Source organism: Contarinia nasturtii, unplaced genomic scaffold (genome assembly GCF_009176525.2).
Source record: "Contarinia nasturtii isolate CC-2019 unplaced genomic scaffold, AAFC_CNas_1.1 Cnas_scaffold_350, whole genome shotgun sequence".
NCBI classification, from domain to species: domain Eukaryota; kingdom Metazoa; phylum Arthropoda; class Insecta; order Diptera; family Cecidomyiidae; genus Contarinia; species Contarinia nasturtii.
The window spans coordinates 3,553,399-3,576,900 of record NW_022197705.1 but is presented as its reverse complement, the minus strand read 5'-3'; the positions used below and the strand labels follow the sequence as shown (position 1 = coordinate 3,576,900).

Genomic DNA, 23,502 nt, shown 5'->3' with positions numbered 1-23,502 from the left:
TTTTTCTGTGAGTAGGTGTGCGGAAAAGTAATAACGAATATAGAGAATCAAAACGTATCGGAAATCGAATATCACGAATCAGATCATCACTTTGCGTAATTTATACACACAAAAAACAAATTCTCTGTTGCTTACACAGCGAATTGACACCGTCACGAAATACAAAACAAACAAACAAAACAAACAGAGCACAATTGTACAGCTGGTAATAAAAGAGACTTTAAGCAGAAAAAATCTTAAAAGTGTCTCCTAATTTGTATAGGATTTACATAATATGGAGACGGTTTAAAAAACTTAAGGTCACTTTTATTCTCAGCCGATCAATTGAACCTGTGTGGCCATAAATAAAATGCATGCATAATAAAAATCATCACATTGTCAATTCCAAGCGAGTCGATTCGATGTGTGTTTTTTTCGTTCGCTTTTTTTTTTGCTCAGGCATCCTTCTGAGTGAATCTTACCATTGTAAAAATGAAAAAGTATTTTATTTTTCATATTAATGTTTTTAAATGATGCTTTATTTTTGCTTTAAGTATATTTGAAATTTGTCTAAAGTGTATGTCCATAATCGAATTATATTTTAGATTATTATCGTTAATCATAATTAATATCCATAGAGAAAGATATTTTTTGTTGTTTTGATTTGCTAGCACTATTATTATTAGTTTTATTCGAAAACTGAATCCAGATTTACAGAGTAAGAGAATACAATAAAATATTATTATATTATAACTTCTATTGTGGATTCGATTCTCTTATACTCTACATATTTAAAGACAAATTTTATAATCTTTCACAAGATTTTCAAGTATTCATTTCATGTATCCATTGTTAAGCATTTAAATTTACACCAATAAATTTGCCTACCAAAAGAAAATTCTTTTATATATTGTGTATTGAATTATATTTTGGACTTGAAAGTTATTTACACGATTTCAGAAAGAAAAAACAATGCAGTAATAATTACATGTAAAGAAAAGCTTATTCGACAAGGATAAGGTGTCATTTAACGATGTATAGCGTTTATTTTTCGAATGCGAAAAATACATCGTTTTAACATTATTTTGGTAGTACGCACTACCGGTGTGATACCTTATTTATATCAAATATTACGTATTGATCGTTTAAGTCAAATTCAAATGAATAATGTGATGTGCATTCTCATGCTTCATAAATGGTGGCAATTGTATGGCGTTCGACAACTAGACAACAGACTCTTTTGATTTTCATTAAACATCCATGCGCACCACATACTTCAATTGAATTTGCGACAGCATGTGAGACTCCTTACATTTACACCTTATAACTTAACAGAATTGTTTTGTATTTTAACATGAAATCACTAACAATGTAAACATAAAAAAGACACAATAACAGCTGAAACTAGCTTTAATTAAAAAATTCCAAATGATTTTCTATAAAATTTCGAGAATACCATATTACATTTCATACGATTTTTTTTTGTTTTCTCCATAAACCATATTATCAAATATACACAAAGTTACGTATATCATAAGAGTTGATATAAATTGTTGTATTAAGTAGTGATTACATTTAATTATTAACTTATTATGCTGATAAAAGCCAAGAAATGAAGCTAAATTTAATGATAATCTATTTATAGCGCGACACAAAGTGAATTGCGTCGATCGTAAGTTTAGAAGGTAAACTTGTTTTTTTTTTATTTTTTTTTTTTGAAATCTGTACTGGGAATTTTTTCGTCATGAAACCGACAAAAAAACCAGCAAATGTATGTAAATTTTCGGCAATTATTATTAAGACTTTCAACGACTAAACAATCCCATTCGTATCGGACAAAGATTTTTAGTTAAAATATTCAATTTATGTACAAGTTCCATTTGCTAGCAACTAAAATTATGTGAGCATTATATTTGAAAATGTCTGCCATTTGATGACAACTCAGCGAGAAATTGACACTCGATTTTTTTTTGAATGTAAATAAACCTTCGCATCCATCCAAGCCACTATTTTATTCGTCAATTTTTTTAAAATTGATTCATTCGAAAGTTCATTTCTAACTAACTTAATTGATAATATTCCGGAGCAAAGTCGTTGGCAATGTTGCTCAAGAAATTAAAATCAGATGAACTGTTTGAATTGTCCATGGGCGATGCAGAAATATGTTGGTTACCATTGATGTGTTGTGACACATGATAATGTGGACCGGCACCGACATGATTATAATGTTGATTTTGATGTGGTGGGCCCTGTGCAATGTGATTATGTTGTTGGGCTTGAGCTGATTGCATCGAAACATTTGCATCGTGATGATTTCCATCAAAGTATTGCGGATACAAAAAGCCATCGCAATGTTCATTCGGCAATTGTCCGTTAGATGGCGTTCCATATGCAGCAGTAGTATTATTATGAAATTCTCCGGCGCTATTGCCGCTCGTTGTATTGTACATGTTTTCATAGTAGCTTTGTTGAGCCGATGCCGCTTTTTGTTCATAATATGCAGCCGGTCCATCTAATTCGTTTGCACCTCCATATTCATTCGGAAAGTATTGATTTGCATTGTATTGCACTGGTATCTGATGTGCTCCATCAACATTTGCACCACCGTGCGGTCCATGGTGATTGTACAAGTTTTGATGATTCAAATGGAAGTTTGGTGCTTTTCCGTGATGGAATTCAATATTTTTGTGATGCTGTTGTTGCCCAAATTCGGGTTTAATGCCATGATGAATTTCACCTTTAATATGATGAAAATCGACTGGTGGCTTTGTATCGCCGAAATCTGCCTTTGATTGTTGATTAAACGCTGGTATTTGATTAGGCAACACACCTTTTTGTTGATGAGCCGCAAATTCAACCTCATATTTACCATAGTAATCAATTGATGGATTTGATTGTTTTCCAAAATAACCACTGCCATAGTAGGTTTCCGTTGCCGCATTTGCGTTGGCGAATCGATTTTTTGGATTGTTTTGATTTTGCTTCATTAACAATTGAGCTGGACCATAATTGCTGTTATGAATGGCACTATTGTTCGGCACCGGCGGCGATGGAGTCGCTTGCACATTTGCTAAATTTGATGGCATTGAAAATTGCTCGGACGATAAATCACGACGTTGTTGTTGCTGCATCTCGAAATTATTGTAGAATGGATTTTTCGCATTTCCCATCGATATTTCCTTCTTCAGCGGCTGGAATGTTAAAATTAAGACATTTTCGTTTAGAATCGAATACACTTTTTTAAAATTGATTTTTAAAATAAACGAGTGAATTTTATCGATATTTTTTTCACTTTTGTTTTTCTTTTGTCGATCTTATTGAAAATTGGGAATTTATCTCATTTTCCTAAGGTTTTGAACAAATTTATTTTCAAAAATAAATATCACTTACATGGTGTTCATCCTTTTTCTTAACTTTAGTTGGACTTTCGTCGTCCTCGTCAAGGCTAATGCTTGATGCAACGCTTGAATCAGCACTTATAATGGTGCTGCCCTTAATATGATTGCTTCCACTGTTGTTATTGCTCGAAATCGGCGTGTCCAACGAGGAGTTGGGTGTAACTAATGAATAATGACGTTTAATTAAATTATGTCATCCGTTTTGTTTCAAACATTTCGAGGCGTTCTTACCGTTACCGAGGCTTTTATTATTATTGGTGGCACTTGGTGTGTTATTGTTGTGACCACGTGAATTCGATGTCGAATCGGGAATATCGTGTGATGGTAGTTCGCATCCTTGGCATGATTTTTTCGAGCTTGAATCTGGAGTTAGAGCATCTTCTAAATAATTTACATCGATTTAAGTAAAAATAAATTTAGAAAATTCATATTTTGAGTCAAAATGTTTCCTTTTTTTCAGTCGATTTGAGATAGCAAAAAGTGTTACTTACTGCATGGTTGACTATCATCGTCACCTTTCAGACTATCTTTGTTATCTTCTTCGTCGGTTTTGGACAATGTTTGTCGTTTATGCTTCATGCGCCGGTTTTGAAACCATACTTTCACCTGAAATTGGTTTTATATTTGTGAGTCATTAAAATGAAAAACAGTTTCACAATTCGGTCCAACCCCCCACAAAAAACTCGAGCTAAAATTGAAGACATTGTTCAATTCATAGTCGGTTTATGGTGGCCGTGGTAAATGTAAATTGAAATGTCAATTGCGGTGTGTACCTGTCGTTCGGTAAGCTCTAAGCTTGCTGCAATTTCAATTCTTCGCGGTCGACATAAATATTTATTATAATGAAATTCCTTTTCCAATTCCAGTAATTGAACGTTTGTATATGCGGTACGTAACCGACGTGGCAATCCATTCTCAGCGACGAATTCAGCTGCAAAGATAAAAACAGTCAATTGAAAAATTAATTCAGTTTGAATGCAGACTGAAAAAAAAAGAGTAAATCGAGTGAAGAAAATTGAAGGGCGCTTCCATGGGTTTTACTTTATTTTTTCCAACGACTTGAGAATGTGAAGCATTTTGAAGTCTGAAATTGACAAATAATTTATCGTTTCGATTAAAAACGACGTTGCACACGATAGTCATTGCAAGATTCTTTCGATACTGAAAACAAATAGAGACAATCGATATTCAAAAAGAAAAACACTCAAAAAGAAAGAATCAATTTGCTTATTATCATAAAAATGTGCACCGTTCGACGTTGATATCGCAGTTACAAGTTTTGTGCTCGCACAATAGCGCGGCCAGGTTTTAAGACAATTTTTATAAATTCAAATCGATAGAAAATTCTACGAGTGAAAGAAAATTCTTCCGTCGTTCACTCTTCACTTCACGCCGCGCTGCCTGTATGTCATTGTAAATTTGATTCGCCTGACTGTAGCGTGCGCCTTAAAAATGATTGATTTGTTTTTTTTTTGTTGCCTCTTGGCATTTTTTGTCGGCGTCGGTGCGCACCATATTTATATATCTATTCAAGTTATTCGAGTGAAGTATTTTTGCGATGACAATATTTTCTATGGCATGTAAACATCGTTCAGCTAAATAATATCCGTTCCGTTTGACATTTCACATGACTTTCAGTTACACCGATTCGATTCTATTCGGTATAGTCCACTGATTTTCTATATTTTGATGTGTATATTTTGACGGGTGACGAAAGAAATCGCTTTCATACATTGTATTTTACATATCGAACATAAGATGGAATTATCGAGTAATTTCCGCTTCGAAACTGAGTTTCTAATTTTAATACATTGTTCTTGAGCGGAGTTTTTCTCTCGCATAAAAGAGAGGAAAAAGATTGTGCATTTAAAAAAAATACCAACCGAAAATTGGTTTGCTCGCTGGGATTTTGTGATATGCTAGATTGCAATTTAAAAAAGCAATCCATATGAAAGTTACTGTCGGAACTGGTTGATACTAATCTGCTCGACACGACAGATTTTGGAGAGAGAGAAAAAGTGAACACAGATCTTTGCAGATGGATGATTTTCTGGTTGGTTATAATTTTGTTTATACTCGAAACAGCTAGCGTACACAGACGGAAAGGAACACTCAAAACAAAACATACGGATAAATCTGCAAACAAAATATGCAAATTGCGACGTAATCAAAATCGCATTTAAACTTACTTTAAAGCTTTACGCAAAATTCACCGTACAGGCTTTCGAATACAATCTTTCTTTCTCTCTCTCTCTCTCTCTCTCTCTCTCCCACTCTCTCATGCAAAGTGTTTTAGAGAGAGACTACCACACACGTACGCGGGAAAATTGCTTCTTCATTGTCTGTGCATGATTGGAAATTGTTCGTCACTCATACTCCCATGCATATACACACTCACAAAATGCACCATCGGAATTAAATTCGACGAAAAACTGAATTTTCAAAGTTGTCGGCTCCAAATTTAATCAATATGCAAACGGTGCACTCTAATTGTATGCGTGATTCCAATGAATTTCAAAACTCAAATTGTGTATTAGTTTCGATTTGACGAACGACGAGATAATTAAATGCTCATTTTAAATGAATTGAATCAATATGCTGACGCTATTGTTCAGTTCTCTTTCTCTCGCTCTACCGCTCAACTAACAAAATTTGATTTTGAAAATGAAAATTTATAATGGCCAACTGACAACATCGCCACTGAGCTATTTATAACGAAAATATATTATGAATGAACTGTTTGTAACAATAGCCGATTTGACGTTTAGCTTTTCAATGTGAGATGAGCTTCTGGTTCAGTTAATACAATTAATAAATTCTCTTTCTCTGTCTCTTTCGTTTTGGGCTTTTGTTCCTAAAAAAAAGTCAGTAACATAATTAACGTTCGAGTCCATTGATGTTTCTTGTTTCTGGTGATATATTTATGAATCAAAGTCGCGTTCATAAGAGAAAAAAATGAAAGACTATTTCAAGTAGCACAATTATTTCACACATTTTCTTTACTTTCTCATCATAGAAAGTTATTTATGAACACACTATTTTTCCGTTTTCAATGCGGTTGCCGTCGCCATTGCATCTACTTTGTTATATGTCTATCAACAAGTGATTGAACGCTCTCGAATAATACCAATGATGAGTTATTTTGAGCGATAAGTGTTCGTTTGCTTGATAAATTGTACATGAACATTATTTTCATTGATAGAATCACTGCTGATGGCATTGTTAACAATCATTATTGCTGATCACAGAAGCACATAAACGGTAAATATTTATTGTTGATCTATTGTTGCCTTTCATTTGATGCATCATATTTGATATATGATTTTATCCGCATTCTTTTTCATCTAACTTTCATTACCAAATTCATTCAAATGCCTACAATTCTTCAATTTCGTTTATTTCGTTCCGAAGCAAGGATTTACAAAAGGAACAAAAAAATGCAGAGATAATTGATGAAAGTGTCTGGACCACTGAAACCGCAATGTGCAGCAGCAACAGCATCAGCCTTTCTCTTTTACGTCTTGGTTACTTAAAACCATCAATAAACATATTGCCTCGGAATGTTTGAAAAATGTCTTTATTCAAACCTCAATACAGGAAACGAGTTATTTTTTGTTTGGTTCGAAAAACTTATGTTTCATTCATGGTGCACATGTCAAATTCTGCGTTCGAATACCTTCAAGCAGACTTTTAATTGTAATTGTCGCCTTTTTATGATTTGTTGACAAAATTTTATTTGTTCAAAACATTTCGAAAAAAAGAAGATTTCCATAAGGAACAAAGAATGCAAAGATAGTTGATGAAATCTTTTGGATATTGAAAAAGCCGCAATATACACCAGAAGCAGTAGCAATATAGAAATGACACTATTCAAACCACAAAGACAGAGTCCCATTTCATGAACAGTGCGAAATAAACATATTCGATTTACTCGAGTATTTTTTTTTAAATCGCACTGTTCAGAGGCCAAGAAACGATTTAATTTTTTGTCCGAAAAAACTTATATTTTGTTCATTTATATTTGTCTTATTGATGCATATGTCAAATTTTCAAATCGTTCAAATGCCTTCAAGCAGGCTTTTAATTGTACACACCGTCCAAGAGCTCTTCCTTCTTTCGGTTTGTTGTCAAAATTTTCTTTGTTCAGACTGCTCGTTTTTCATCTCTCTTTTCAAATTCACTTTTGAGATGGCAGATTATGTGATAATTAATGATTTCATTTCAGACGAGCATTTCACCCGATCCAGACTTTTTTTTCTCTCGCATAGGCGGAATTCTAAGCATTCGTTCGACTTATCGATTCGTTACAGGTGCTTGCTTTCTCAGTCGCTCTTTCCGCTGTGGCCATGAATTTTTCCATTACATAATTTGTCCTAATTTTTTTTTCTACCTTGTTTTAGTTTTATTAAAAAAAACCTCTAACTCAGAGATAACCGAATTTGTTCAAACTGGTAATCGTTTTCGTTCGAACAAATGTGGGTTCGTGTATTGAAAAAATGATTTTTTTCATTAGATCAAAGGTGAAATTCAATCGATATTACGCTGGCGCAATGCATGCAGCAACTATGTCTTTATCAAAACATGCACGATTCTTTTAAAATTTTAAAAATTTAATGAAAATAATTGATTCGTTCCATTCAAATGAACTAACCAACAACAGGGCGTGCCTTTGTTTCGAATATTATGCTCGTTTAATGCTTTGTATACGTTATTTTCTTTCAAATAAACCCACACGTGAATGTTATTTCATATGATCATGTTTGTGTGTTTAGTTTTGGATGCCAAAAATCCCGAGCAATTTCCTTTGTTGCATAATAACTCATGATTTTGTTTTGCATAAATAAATCCGAATGAAATGTTCCACCCTGAAAATGGCAAAAATGCTTAAATGGCTTTTAAGTCGCCCGAAAAAAGTGGTGGAATGGAATTGAGCCAACGGAGGTCAAAGTTGGTGAAATAATGTAATAAAAATCAAGAATTTATGGAAAAACAGAGAATTCATCTCAATTCGAACTATTTTTTCGTCGAATCCTTGGCTTCAGCCAAATGCAATTTGAATGAGAGCGCACATTGTGGCAAACGCAAAAGAATAAATGATGAAAATATTTATACATTTATGCATGAATTGTGTATACATTTTTATGAATTTGAAGGAGACCTGTCGACGACACATTTTTACATTTGTCACGCGGCGAACAGAAAGGACGCGCTTCTGAATAGAGCAATCACAATGCATTCAAATGAGAAGAGAGAGAGCGAAATCACTGTGACATACGACAACAGAACATTTAAATTTAGACAAGACGAAGCACATGATTCGAATCGAAGAGAAAAGAAACGAAAAAAATTCTTGATTTAATACTTTTTTGAATGGTGAAATTGTACAACAAAATATCATTAATCATTCAAATGGAATACCAAAATCGTTTTCTATCTTTTTCTGCTTTCTTTTCGTCGGTTTGGTTCCGGTTGCTCAATGCAAACAACATCCATTTAGATTTGGATTTTTGCTGGTCGAACACATTAGTTTCTTCAAAACAGCATATGCCCTAAATACCAAGCGCTGAACAGCAAACCCATTTCGTGCATGGATTTTCGGATTCCAAAAACTATTCTCGGGGTTTCTTTTTTGCAACAAGATCATTTCAAAAAAATGAAAATGAAATACACACAAAACGACTGCGAACAATGAACAGAATGGACATTTTTTCCCTTCGATTATGAATGATAAAGAAAAACAACGAAAGAATAAAAGAAAAAAAGAGAAAATTATTATAAATTGTCTTTCATCAGATGTCATTCGTCGCATTTGAATGTTTTTATTATTTATGCATAACGGAGCTTCCATAAACTGTTTTCCGTTTTCATCATAATGTTTTCGGTGTTTTTCAACCCAAACCGAGATTTTCGTTACCGTCTCTCTTTTTTTCCACTGATTTATGATTTTGCCCACTGTCGAAGTCATAATTGAAGAAAGTCACTGACATCAACTTTACCACACACACAACATGTGTAATGTATTCCTTTGTACTTGTACATGTTCTCTGTTGATTTGGTCTCTTCACGCATAATTAAAAAGAATGTACTGGTGGAAAGATGATAAATGAGTGTGCAGATGATGCCGAAAGGATTATATTATACCAAATGGACATGCCATGTCTTGGCTCTGCTTTCTTCCTCTTCTTGATACTTTGGACGACATTTTCTCTTTGAATGCGCATTCATTTGAAAGGATTGCAGAGAAATTTAATCTGCATGAAGCTTGTAACATTAACTTCATATCAAATGTGAACCATGACGACTCTTCAAAAATGCATTATTTTTAGTTTTTTTTTTTTTTTTAATGAACGTAAAGGAACCAAATTCGAAGAAAAAAATGTCAAAAAATTTTTGGTTGGAAAGAAGAACTACATTTGGGTATCGTTAATAACACATGTTTGAATAACGTTCCGGTCAAGTTATAACCATGAAAAATCATACACACAATTTTTTCTAATTATTTATTCAATAACGCACATAAAACGCGGCATATCTGAATATCTGATTTCCGTACATTGCGTTTGTAAAACTTTGTTTATTAAAATTGAATTACCGCACGGAATTTATGTGGTATCAAATTCAGATTTGATATCAAAAACTTGATATCGGTGGCAGTAAAGCAGTGTGAATAAAGAACCGCATTTGAATGATCCTTCGAGGTACGTATCTCTGCCAATCAGAAAAATAAAATTATCGAAGAATGTTGGTTAGGAAGCGAAGCTGAAATTATTAAAATTACTGTAATTACGTGCGATTCAAACGAGATAGATTTTGTTGCCGCCATGATATTGGTCAAGCTTCGTTCGGCATTCGCCATTATTATTTTCTGATTCCGTGTATTTTTTTGTTGTTGCGCTTTGCCAAGACTCTGCTAAAATATACAAAAAAAAATTACTTTAATGATTATTGCATCAGTTATGGTGTCTGCGATAGCCGTTCACAAAATGATATGATGCCCGGATTAAAACAACAACAAAAAAACAAAATCTCGTTTGATTTGTGAACACAACAATTCCATTGAATGAAAAGATAGAAACGAAAAATGTGTTTGCATTGTAAATGTGATGGAATCAGTGCGCGTGGCCAGTGAGAAGAGAATGTTTCGGAAATAAAATAATTTCGTTGTTTTCATTTTGTTGTTGGTGTTTTTTTTTATTCTCATTTTTTGAAGCACATGATAAAAGCCGCTTTCTGTGTTATAATTTTCATTGCGAATTCATATTATCTGGGCCTTTTAATCACACGGCAAAGGCCAAGTCATACAACGATATAGAGAAGGAAAGAAATAAAGAAAGAGCGCGCACATTATCTCACGGCAGCCATTTTTTACGTTGTTTGTTCATACACGCTTCTATAATTTCGTACTTATTTCAAGTGTTTTACTCACGACACAGCGTCTTTCTTAAAACTAATAAGAATTCACACAGCTGAAAAGAAAAAAAAAGTGAGAGAGAAAAAAAAAGCGTGTAACAGGAAGTACGCCGATCGATATTCAAGTCTGACGTTGTTTTTTCTTCTGCTGCTGTTCGTTCTTTTTCTTGTGATGAGAATATACGAAGTTTTCGTGCTTTTTAATTCGACGGAATATTTCACGTATCACATTATAATCTCTTTTTTTTGTTCACAGAAAAGCATTGAGTAATAAAGTAAATGGCTTTTTTGAGTTCAATGAAGAAGAAAAAAACCTTCTAAATTTTATGGTATTCATAACGATAGATTTCTGTCGCCAAACGCACAAAATTGCAGTGTTTGTAATCAAAGTTGCTCATTCTCACAACATACAAATTTCATTATCGCATGTCCTTCTGCCGCATTGCCAAACGAATGAAGCGCATGGTAATTTCGTCAATCGTATAGCCTGTTCTCTATTGAGCGCCATATATAAAATTAAAAATTATTTGTTAATAAAATATCGTCGGCAATTACTAGCAATCATTTCTATTATCCCGTCTAATCCTCGAACGAAAATAATTCGATTTATATTTTTGTGGAAAATGTGTGCTCACCGGTTTGCTATTCATCGTCGTTTTTGTCTTATTATTTTCTTTATCTTTGTTTCATTCTTTGTTGTTTCTGTTCGGAGTTTCACCTTAATTTTATTTTAATAATATTGAAATATGTGTGTATGCGCCATTCGGTATCCACCATTTTATTTTCTTGTTACTGTTTTGGGCGAGCGTCTGTTTGTTTCGTGTTCTTTCATTCGTTTAATTCAATTATGAATATTCGTGCCCAACGAATATGGCGAGAGGTGGAGAGAGAGAGAGAAAGAGAGAAGAAAAAAACGAAATCCACGTCTCTTTTTTCAATAGTCTCACAATTAAATTATTAAAATGGAATAAAATACCTAAGAATGTATACATGGTGTTTGGAAGGTGCGCGTGTGGAAAGAAGTAAAAAAAGCACAGACGTAACAATGGCATACGGAACGACAATTACTCGATCGAAACAAAAACAATAGCATGTAAACACGCACACACCAATCTAAGCGAATGAGCATGCAGGACGTCGTCGTCGTCGACAACGATGGCAGTGGCGTCTATTTTCCTTCTGGCCATATTTCGTGCTATTTCACATCAATCGCTCGAAAATAGTTTATAAATAAGTCTTTTTTCTGGTTTGTAAATGCCCACCGCCAAACAAACTTCTCGATTATTTACTCGTCGATATAAACACCAAAAGCTTTAAATATGTAATTTTGCTGTTGGCGCACATGAACATGCCGTGCACACAAACATATGTGGAAAAACAAAGTGAGTAGCCGTGCAAGTGTAGAGAAATAGTAGTCATGAATAACTAAATACAATAGAAAAACCTGCGTAAATAATCAACTACTATATATTTATTATTTTCGGGTGGTATGTTTAGTCAGTCAGATCCAAAACAGCGATACAACCAACGATAGATATAATACGGCAAACGATTGCATCGATCGGCCGTATGCCAAATACAAATATGCTAGCCAAAGACTTTGTCTTCTTTTACCGACCATACCACATTCTACAAAATAATTACATGTTTTCGGTTATTCATTTCTTCATTTCGTGGCACGTTTAAATATTTATAAAGTGCGCGCCATGTCTTTTTTTCCACTATAGCGTTTGGCATATCAGTTGCCGATTATGTTGGGTTTCAATTGAGATAGGCGGCGGTAAATATCTTCAGATCAAATTGATAAAAACTAATATGAAGTATATGAAGGCTCTTTTTTCGCAATTCTTTCCACACCTGTCTTCATTCATTATATTGCCGGTTTTGCTCATTAACATCAGACCGATGTATTCAGCACAAATCCATTCACCGTGTGGAAATGCATCTGCAAAAAAACCAGTTAATATCAAAAATGGCGAAAGAGAAAGAGAAAAAACATCTACACGCGATCATCATCTGAATTATACACATTTTTCTACATATTCATTTCATTATACGAAAAAAAAGAGCTGACCACGTTCTTAGTTAAAATTGAAACGTTGTATATCTTGCATAAAAAAATAATTTATTCATTCTGGTGGCATCAATTTATGCACAAAGTGATTGTAAGAAGAAAAAACAACAACAACAACAAATCAATTCGTCAATGCCACACACTTCAAATGTATGTATGGTGGTATGCTCAGTTGGAAGATCAAATGCAATTACGCCAAGTCAAAGTGTTTGTGTAATTTATCTTTTTAATAGTCACGAGAGAATCGAGTGTACAAAATATATTTTTTTCTTCTTCTTCTTTAATTTCCATAAAGTGATTTTGCGAATGACATATAGAAATCTATGTGTGAGCTGTATAAGATTTGAAGGTTATAATCTAAAGTCAAATTAATAATTTTCGAATGAAATGCAGCTTTGTGAGATTTTAGCGGGCCACACATTATGTATGTAAAATATATTTGCTTTTTCAGGGTGTGTTTCCCACAGGTTTCCGTAATGGATCCATTCTAAGAAACAGGTTGAAAAGTTTAAAGTTTCGATAGCACATACATGTGCTAAATCGAATCTATTCGTTTCGAAGAACGAATCAATGAATGTGCTGTCATAAATATGTTGAATGAAATGCATGCAGGAAGAAAGACGAGATTGCTTGAATTTCCTGCGTCGATAAACCGAACCCTTCGTGTCTTTGCATTCGAGAATTCGTGTGCATATTTCTACTCTCTACTTTTCTTCGTTTGATTTGTAAATCATATTCAAATGTTACCATTGAAATCTTAACCAGAAAACACCATGTTGATGCACAAAAGTTCCGATTTCATGGCATACAACCGATATGGATGCTGCTTGCAAATCGGAAGTTTTGATGACACTTCTGAGAAGTAAATATATCAGAGCCACAAGAATGTGTACGTTTACAATTCGAGCATACGGAACACCGAATGTTACTCCACCGTATACACAATATGCTATCGCCGACAAGCACACATACACTCGCTGTGAGTGGGTGTATGTCGAGATATCGCAGGTAATTCAAATATGTGATTCTCTCGGATTTATAGGCGCATAGATCAACATTCTATCGCCACTTAACTTTTCCGTTAGAGCTCTTCGAACCAACATTGTTCGACTTTACTTTCCAAGTTTCGGCAGAGTATGATTTATTTACAAGCGACAACATATGTTTGCTGGCATGTAAATGCGTATATGTGTTTTATGCTTTTAGGGTGGCATAAACGGGAATACGATACATTTCGGTTTGGCGTCATTGATTCTTATTTATGCTCGACTTTCATGTAAATTCACTTCAATTTCAAGCATTGTTTACTCGATCTTATGGTTTTTGGAAATTGATTCCTTTTGTTTTTAATTCGCATTCGAAACGAGATAATATTCATTTCAACACTTTAATTATACTTGACTCGCAAAAATTAATCAGAATGAAAAATGATTTCGTTGACCTAGAAAATGTAGTGTTTGTTTAAGAGTCATGTGATTACTTCGACCTTGCTAATTAGTTTGTATTTCCAATTCAGGAAGTTTCCGTCTCAACCGAATGGATGCAATCGTGGTGGTGTCATAAACCTCATGCCACTTTACTTTAAACTCAAATGCATTTTTAACTACCAGTTTCGAAATTGTAGACTACAATTTGTAGTATTTCATGAAATGTTTCACTTTTCTCGAAAAAAAGAGATAAATCAATGATACGTTTTATATAAGGTTTTACTTGCGGCGGTGAATCGCCATTCGTAGCGATAGCAATCGGTCTTTATGTCATTGTCGATTCGGGTCATAATTTCCCAACGCCAACAATTTACACACAATCATTCCTGTGATAATAAACAAGACCCCCAAGATAACAAAAAAAGAATATGATACCATCGTACGGCGTATTTTACAGCCCTTACTAGCGCGTACAGACAATTACATAAATTATGTCGATTCAACCAATTGAAAATAACGATTAGCATTACTACATTCACTAAAAATAATTCGTTTTCTGGTTGAATGTGTTCGTTGGTTGTCGCCACAACTCGCAAAACCACAAATTCGGCGGCGACACATTCTCCTCTTTACGCGCTTAAGATAAACTATTTTAGGAAAACTCATTTCGATATTCGGTTTTTGTCTTGAAAAAATAAATCTGTTGTGGCCTTAACCACTGGATCAAAATCAAGATATAGACTTTTTATTATGTGGAATCACCGTCGATGAATATACGACGCGAAAAGTAATCTTAAAGCACAAAAAACACCCTCTTTTTAAAATGGAAAAAAGAATCATGCAAATTATTTGAAAAGTCATACAGCCTCCACGCGCGCGCCAACTTTATACAGTTTTTTTTTTGTTTTCCATGGATAATGGTCGAAATAGAATGAGTGAATGAGATGTTCCCCTCCGAAAGAACAAGATGCAAAGCTACAAACCAACCGGCGAGCATTCACTTGGAAGATCCAAACCGTGTCCACAATTGCGTCGTGTGTACGATTGCCGAACATAAAAAATATTTACACATTTTAACGGGTATTTTACCTAAATGTTTTATCGACAAAAAATGTTTTTTTTTTGTCTTCATCTCGTTACTTTCTTTTAAAGCACTGTTTTAAATCCTTAGATTCGTAAACAGTTTCATTTTATTGCTTTTCGAAATTGTGTGCACTTGTGATACACCATCCCTTTTCGCTGGCAGAGGCGAGATTTTCTATTTTTCTTCCAACCGCCACGAATGAAAATATCTCCGACAAACATTTTTTTTTGTGTCGCTCGTCTTGCATTCTATCTGTAGGAGTCTCGTGGTTTGCATGTACGTTTAGCATACGGTAAAGTAAATAGAGCTGAATATTTAGAGATTGTAACTAAATGTTTTTAATGGCTTCAGGAAATTATGAGAAAAAGAATTTGCCCGGCGAACAAGGAAACTCTCGGGCTCTTCAATTCCAAAAGTGAATTATGTCGTTGGTGTTTGGCCATGACTTTTGTCTGTTTATAATTTTAGATAAACTGCTCTTGATTTTCATGAAAATTCACCTAAGAATTTTATTTCTTTTACCAAATTTGGTCTCGCAACACACATTTTTTTCGGAGTGTACTGAAGGAAAAAAAGGAACTCTTTGTATCCCTTTCAATTAAAATATGGGCAAAATTGTGCATTGCCTAAAATACCACGATAAAACATGAAATTTATAGCTTGTTTAAAGTGGTCGGTTTTATTAATGGTTTGTGTAGTGGTACGAAATCGTTTTAGACTAGACAATCTCTAATTCTAGATGAACAATTTGGGCTTATGGTAAAAACCACACGTTACAGCTAAAAGACTAAAACTCATCATAATAATGTTATTTTGGTTGGTTTTTGCAAACAAACAATATAAAAAAACAAACCTCTCTTTCTCCATTTGACCGCATGAAGTTTGACCACTATCATGTCATAATAAACACTTGTCGAGAGATGTTTGCAGCTCAATGAATACGTACGGTGCGAAAAAAAAATGAATTGTGACCACTTAAGCCAAAACTCACAATTTACGCAAATAATTCACTGCACACATGACTTCTCTCTCTCTGCGGCCGAAAAATAATAATATATGACCGCATTCGTGATACGAAGACACTGGCAAGAGGGCTTGTTACGAATGTTAAATTAAAATAATGTTCATGCGGTTAAAATGGTCATCGTTCCAATAAAGAATTGCCCGAGAAACAACAATATAAAAAAAAAGTATATATGTAGTTGACCTTTTGAACAAATGGCCTGGGATGTTGAATTTATTTATGTGGTATGTGGAACACCAAATATATCATTCGTTTTTCAGGAGCGATTAGCAACCCTTTCACGAACAATCGCAATAATTGTTTCAGCAGATAAATAATTGCGCGTGACACAAACTTCTTACATCATTTTGGACTATACAGAAAGAGTAGAGAGGGAGAGATTTCATTCAATTTGCAAATCGAACGAGTGACGTCCGAAAATGAACTTCGGTTCCCTTTCATTTCAAAAAGTAAACATTCATGAAAAATATCTTAAATTTCAATGAAAAATTTTCTCTCTTCAAAAAGGTAAAAGTATGATAAGAAAAAAAAGTTTCGAAACCAATTTCTTTTCTGCATTGTGTCCGCCCCACTCGAGAGAATTCATGTCAAAAACTCAAACAAAATTGACATACATTTTACATTCATTACACATATAAGTCATTATTATTAGCGCATTCTATCTTATTTTAATTGGATTGTTTTGTGGCGGTAATGAGTGTATGTGTGCTGTTGAATGAAAGAGTTGTACATCAAATTCCAATTTAATCCGGTGTGTCAACAGAAGACAAATCATCAAATCGAAACGATGTCTTAATTTTCGTTATGGCATAGTTTGCCGCGTCGGCGGCGACGGCGGCATCACAACATGGAAAGAGTGTATCTACATCATGGATGAAAAGGCATAAGGCGGCATAATTTTCGTGTGCTGCCTAAAGATGCACACAGAATAAACCGAACAAAATAATGCAAGACGCGAGTACGAACCATTTTCAAATTTATCAACCGCAGTGACATGCAGAGAAAGCAAATTTTGGATCCACCATAAAAACCGTTTACCGCTTAAATAACATTCTCTTCACTGCTAGCCCATATTGTGTGCACGGATTAAATCCGGAGTGCCGAGTGGGAGAGAAAGACCGAAAAAGGGGTTAATCTACTATATGCATACAAAATGGGTTTAAATTCAATTTGTGGTTTTGTAGCAAAAAACAAAATTGGTGTAATAATTTATAAATTACGACGGCGCTCACCACACTTATACGTTTATGAAGTGCCAAATGTAAACACAGTGAAAAAATCACATAATAGCAACAACAAGACACAAACATACACACTTGTGAATCATTGGGAACATAGACAAAATAGAAACAACAATCATTTGAAGATGTTCATTTTTCATTAATTTTTCTGCCTAAATTAAATGCGAATTGAGATAAAAACAGAGAGAATGAGAGGGAGAGGAGACAGAGCAAATAAATATGAATTGAAATGACGCCAATGGGGATAGAGGTGATTTTTCTTATGGCGTCAATATATTCAATCATATTTTTTTCTTTGTCTCTCTCTCTCTTTCATTGCATAGAAAAAGATTTTCAATTTATCACTATCAGAGACATCTGACACCGCATCCAACTCCGTAAATATATGAAGGGATCACCGTAAACGCGGTACTCACTCATTCGCTCATTCTAAATTATACATTTATCATACATATGATGTGCAAACTGTAAAACTACGTGGTCTTTTTTTCGGGTGAATTTAAGCCAGAATATTGCTTAGCACGCTGTATGTACATAAAAATCAAATGTATATCATTGCACGTTGTCATTGCACAAATAAAGAGCAAAATATAGATAGATAGCGAGAAACAGAGAGAGTGGCTTGTATTGTTACACGTATGGAATGTAACACACTATAAAGTTTTGTCAAAAACGGTTCCGAGAGAATGAGCAAAACAAAAAGAACAGTTAACCTCGACACTCGACACCCATTAAAGATTATTATTCGCACACAAATATCTATCTGAAAAGCATTTGCATACATATCGCATGGTGATGCTGATGCCGTTCTTGTTGTTATTGTGTTGAGATGTTGGTGCGCGTTGTGTTCGCTACTCTCTTTCTATCTAAAATGAAAAACATATGTTTCATTCTCGGCATTGACATTTCCACCCCAAATGTGTGTGAGATATGATATACGCATGTACTTCGGCCCAACCGCGCCACCACCATCATTCTCTCTGACTGATCGTAATTTTATTCAATATATACATGCACACCAGAATGAAAAAAAATATTTTCTCCACTTCGCCGAGAGGTATTTTTCAATAAAAACGTTTTTCGCATTGTTTCTATACTGTGTGTACGATTATGTTTGCGAAAAAAGTCATAATAATGCGAATCATTTCTTTGCGCCGCGTCTAGTTCTCACTTTTCTCAATTTGTATTCAACAAAGTTTTAGGGGCATCAGAATATAGTATAGAAATCGAAAAAATCCAATGGATAAATGATGGTGCCTTATGACTGTGAAAACTCGTTGAAAAAATCTGTTTCGCTAGTTTGAATATTTTATTTAATATTTCTTTTTCGCTTCTTCCTCACTCATTCCCATTCTTCGTGTTATTGATTTCGTGCATATACGCGAGCTTAGAAACGCGAAAAATATTAAAAACACAAGTCGAATGTGTCGAAGACATTGAAATATACGCTACATAGTACAATGAGTGCAAATAATGTGCTCTAATACATATGCATATGCTGATGGGCTTCTTACCCAGCGGTTGTACTTAATCAATTTACCGAAAATTCGATGATTAAATGAAACAATTTCAATAACAAAATACACCATAAATTGAAAATTTTCAATTACGTCGTCATCATACATATTCTTATTTTTTTTCTCTCGAAGACTAGCGTCGTTGTTCATGGTTTTGGGATTTCAAAATCGAAGTTTGACACAAGGAAGACAGAGCATTCAGCTGAGAGAATGTCGTCTCCTTCGGGTAGAAATCGCGTTTCAATGTTAATTTTTCGAATACTGAAGTTGTCTCCGGCTTGAATGACAGAATGATTATTCGAGGGAATATTTGTGCTTTATTTTTGTTGCAACTCTCACACAGACCTTTAAAGTATGTTTTCTCAAGCGATGGCATTTTGACAGTACAGCATATAACATAGACGACTGATGCTCGCTATTTCAGTGGAGAGGGTTGTAAACTGTCAATCAAAACATTTCAAAAACTTTCGTTCCGACAACACACAAACAAATGCTGTACATAAAATGAACAGTCAAGTGGAAAATGTTGAAAAGAGGGAGTGTTATATATTTTATGAATTGAAATTAAAGTGAGAGCCTTTTTATCTCTCTTTTCGAATAACTAAGCAAATGGCTAAGCATCGAAAATAATGCAAACATCGAAGAAAATGAGAGATTTAAAAGCAATATGGTTGAAAGGCCTTTACATCATAACACATTGAATTGAGTGCGGATATTGCTTAGCGATTTAAATGGGAATTATACTGTTTTATAGGAAAATGGCTTCTTTTGTTTATAATACTGTGCCATTTCAATTCAAAAGATTTTGTGGATTGAAATCGAAATGAGACGAAATTTCCTTCATTTTTCTATTATTAGGTTGAGCGAAATGGAATAGAAAAAGTTGAATGTCTAAAACAGAAAAAAAAACGAAAAGTAATCCTTTTTCCCCAAAAACTTTTCAACGTCGTCTAATAAGTATTGATTAACGTTTGGTGACCGATAATTAACCGTAGTCTATCGTTGAGTGCAATTTCGTGTCCGAAAAAAATAGTATTGACAATGCGTTATCTTCTCTAAGAAACGTTAGATTGGTTTTGGTCCATCTGTCACATTCAAATTGTAAATGGTAACCCTTTGCACTCTTCGATTAGTGAATGAAACGGTTTTTGTCGCCAAAAAGAAACAACCGATTTTTGGGATATTTGTTTTGAATGTGAATCATGTAATAAGCAACACGGCACCAAAATTCATCAAACAATACACACTCATATATTGAACGCACATTTGTGCCCCGAAAACACCAATCCATCTTAATGGTCTATACATTTAATTAGAAAACTAGACATCTATTTGCTATGCATCGGAAAAGAGAAAAAAAGGCGCATATATACACAAGAAGAAAAAAAAATGCCCATGAAATTGGATTGCGGCTTTATTTACCCTCTTTATTATTTCCATACACTTTTCTGACGGAATATATCTGATTACCGACGATGAAGCATTTCAGAGTTTCTCTCTCTCTCTCGCTCTCTCTCTCTCTCACTCTCTCTCTCTCGCTCTCTCTCTCCATTCTTCACTCTCTTCGGTTCGGCTCTTTGGCTCGTTTCGATGGCTATTACTTAAAATTATAGGTATGACCGCATGAAGGGAGCTAAATAATCGCTTGGAATGTCTTCAGTTTCAGTGTGTACATACATCGAGACCATGGAATCAAAATCAAGTTTAGAAAATGTATAACATTGTTGCAATGAGAAAAAACAAAGACTATATTTAGTGCATCGATTGAATAATTCCAGAGTTGGCGAACAAACATTTTTCCATCATGTTATTTCTGTTCGAAGGCCAACTGAAAATGATATGTTCGTTGTATATCTGACGAGTTTTTGCTATTTATCAAATTCTTCAACAACAAATGAGAAGAAGAAAAAAATTAGACAAGACGATTTTCAAGAGAAGAAAAAAGTAAATAGATAAACACGGGCATGTCGATATCACCCACTCGAGTGTACACAAAAACTCATCGCAGAGAAGAGCGCAAGTTTAATTTCAAGTCAAATGAGAGAGAATGAAAAAAAAGTAACCCCAATCAAATGCAATGTGGCAAACACATGACGCACACGTTCCCATTTATTTCTCTCTCACATAAAATTTCGGCCAACTGATGATCTATGCATATGTGCCATTTGTTCATCGGTGTGCGCCGTTCAAAATTCATCAGTCGAAAAGTTTTTTTGTGTCTGGCCATGCTATCCAGTTTTACCATCCACAACTTTGACATGAAGCAAGTCGATTTTTCGATGAACGTTCATCGAACGATGTTGCCTCATAATAATCTATCCGAAGATAGCCAAGAACAACATCGACAGCAGCAGCACTGCAATGGATACAAAGTAAAACAACAGTACAATGTTTAGTGTTTACCATTTAAAAAAAAACTCGATGCGTACACATTGGAATAGAACTCCCCTTTTGGTTTCAGTTGATTGTACACACCTACTGTCAATCAAAAAGTCAACTTTTTTTTATATTTCAGTTCGTTCGCATACAATATTGATCGTGCACGAGTCGACACAGACAGAAAAAAAACACACATCAACCATCAAAAATGCGATTCGTTTGAAGGTCTAGTCGGGAATATACAATGCTTGAGTAAGTTTTTTTGAAAATTCTTTGTTTTTTCTCTCTCGAATGAAACACGAAAACAGTTACCAACTAAAATTCATAAAATGAATATCGAAGCTTAAGGCAAAAAACAGTCAAAATGGAATGAAATAAAAAAAAACAGCCAGAAATTATTTCTTCTACGTGCATGTTCGTTTGGAGGAATCAGTCGCCATGGAAATAATTTTTATACTCAACTTCGCTTATAGCTCAAGGTGGAAAACATAACCAACGATAGTTATCTTGTTGTCGTTCGCTGCTGTTGTTTTTTTTTTCGTTCTTATTCGTTCATGTTTGTTGTTTAGTGTTATTCTCATGACATGACAAAGAAAATAAATAAAAATGACCGCCGTCAGTGTCAGTCAGCCATGTTAAACTGAACTGAAATAATAAAAAAACACTGAGCACCAAATACTATTTGCTTCAATAAATTTTCCATTTGCTTGGACTAATTTATTACGTAAAAAGTTCTGGTCAAAAGTGTATTCTATTTTTGGAACTTAAACAGAAAGCATGTATCAAACAGTGACTCTCTAAAAATTCCATTCTAATCGAAATTTAATAATGTCCACGACACGAAAACTGATTACATTCGATAAAGTTCCGATGGCATGCTTTAAGATCATCAAATGGGCAAGAAATGTTTAAACTACGATATTTTGTTTATAATAAACATCCATCGCGTACTGTGTCAAACCATGCAAGCGAACGAAAATGAAACTCATTAAAGAATAAAGTTTGTCGCCGTAACTTCAGTGTTGATGCTGAGTGGCTTCCCTATTTACTGTGATGAAAACTTTATCCATCGCTTTCGGCGTCACCATCATACTCTCTCAAAAATCAATAATCCAAACTTTTTGTTAAATATTAAATTTTAAACTTGTTTTCATTCATCGTTCACATGGAGTTGCCAACGAAAGCACAGCATTGCTGTTGGAAATTTATTGATTTTTTGAACACGTATATTTTTCTGGATTAAGACAATGATCTATTCGAATGAACACGTTTTCGAACCAATGAATAGGAAGTGAACAAATAAATGCGGTTTCGTCATTATTGCTGGTTCGATTGAGATCCAATGAAAATCGAACAATTGTGTCTCTCTTATTCTACGGCCATTGATAAATATATTTCACTTTAGTCATTGCTACTGTGTTCATCCAATGTTATAGCCGCAGAACAAGTGGTCGACATCGTTTATTCGTTCCGATTCGGAATTTCGAATGTGAAATTTTTGCCAAATCACGCTATGAGTTGCATTCAAAATAAAAGCGTTACTTTGAATACATCAACATGATATAATGTGCGATTTTTTTTCCTGTTTTTATCAAACAAAAACGGGCAAACAATTTCGAATTATGATTTTGGCCGGGCGAATCCACAATTATCATCCGCTACATAACAAATATATGCACACTGACAATTTACAATATTACAACAACAACAACTACTACAACGGTCGCTACAACAGAAGCAAAACAACAACCATCTTTAAATAACTGCGTCATCGTTGAACAATATTTTTTGATGATTCAGAAATGACTTTGAGTTTTTTGACGTATGTGTCTATGCTCTTTTTCTTTGACTCAGTCAGTGTTTATGTGTTGATCGGCCAGATTCGCACATGATTTCTTCCTTTTTTGCCTCGTTCTGAATTTGTCCTATGTGTCCAAACCGATGTTTTTGTTTTCCATTTCCATTCAAT

At 34.3% G+C, this 23,502-nt stretch overlaps 1 protein-coding gene across 1 annotated transcript in view; it reads right to left on the bottom strand.

Moving 5' to 3' along the window:
* Positions 1-1,005: 1,005 nt before the first annotated feature.
* LOC116337978 (homeotic protein proboscipedia) overlaps positions 1,006-23,502 on the bottom strand; it is a 35,760-nt gene continuing 13,263 nt past the window's right edge. Inside the window, exons 2-6 of the mRNA XM_031762987.1 lie at positions 4,151-4,308; positions 3,869-3,983; positions 3,609-3,758; positions 3,370-3,539; positions 1,006-3,170 (exon numbers count right to left, since the gene is read on the bottom strand). Of these exons, the coding sequence (XP_031618847.1) occupies positions 2,040-3,170; positions 3,370-3,539; positions 3,609-3,758; positions 3,869-3,983; positions 4,151-4,308 (1,724 nt within the window). The 3' untranslated portion in view covers positions 1,006-2,039. The remainder of the gene's footprint in view (positions 3,171-3,369; positions 3,540-3,608; positions 3,759-3,868; positions 3,984-4,150; positions 4,309-23,502) is intronic.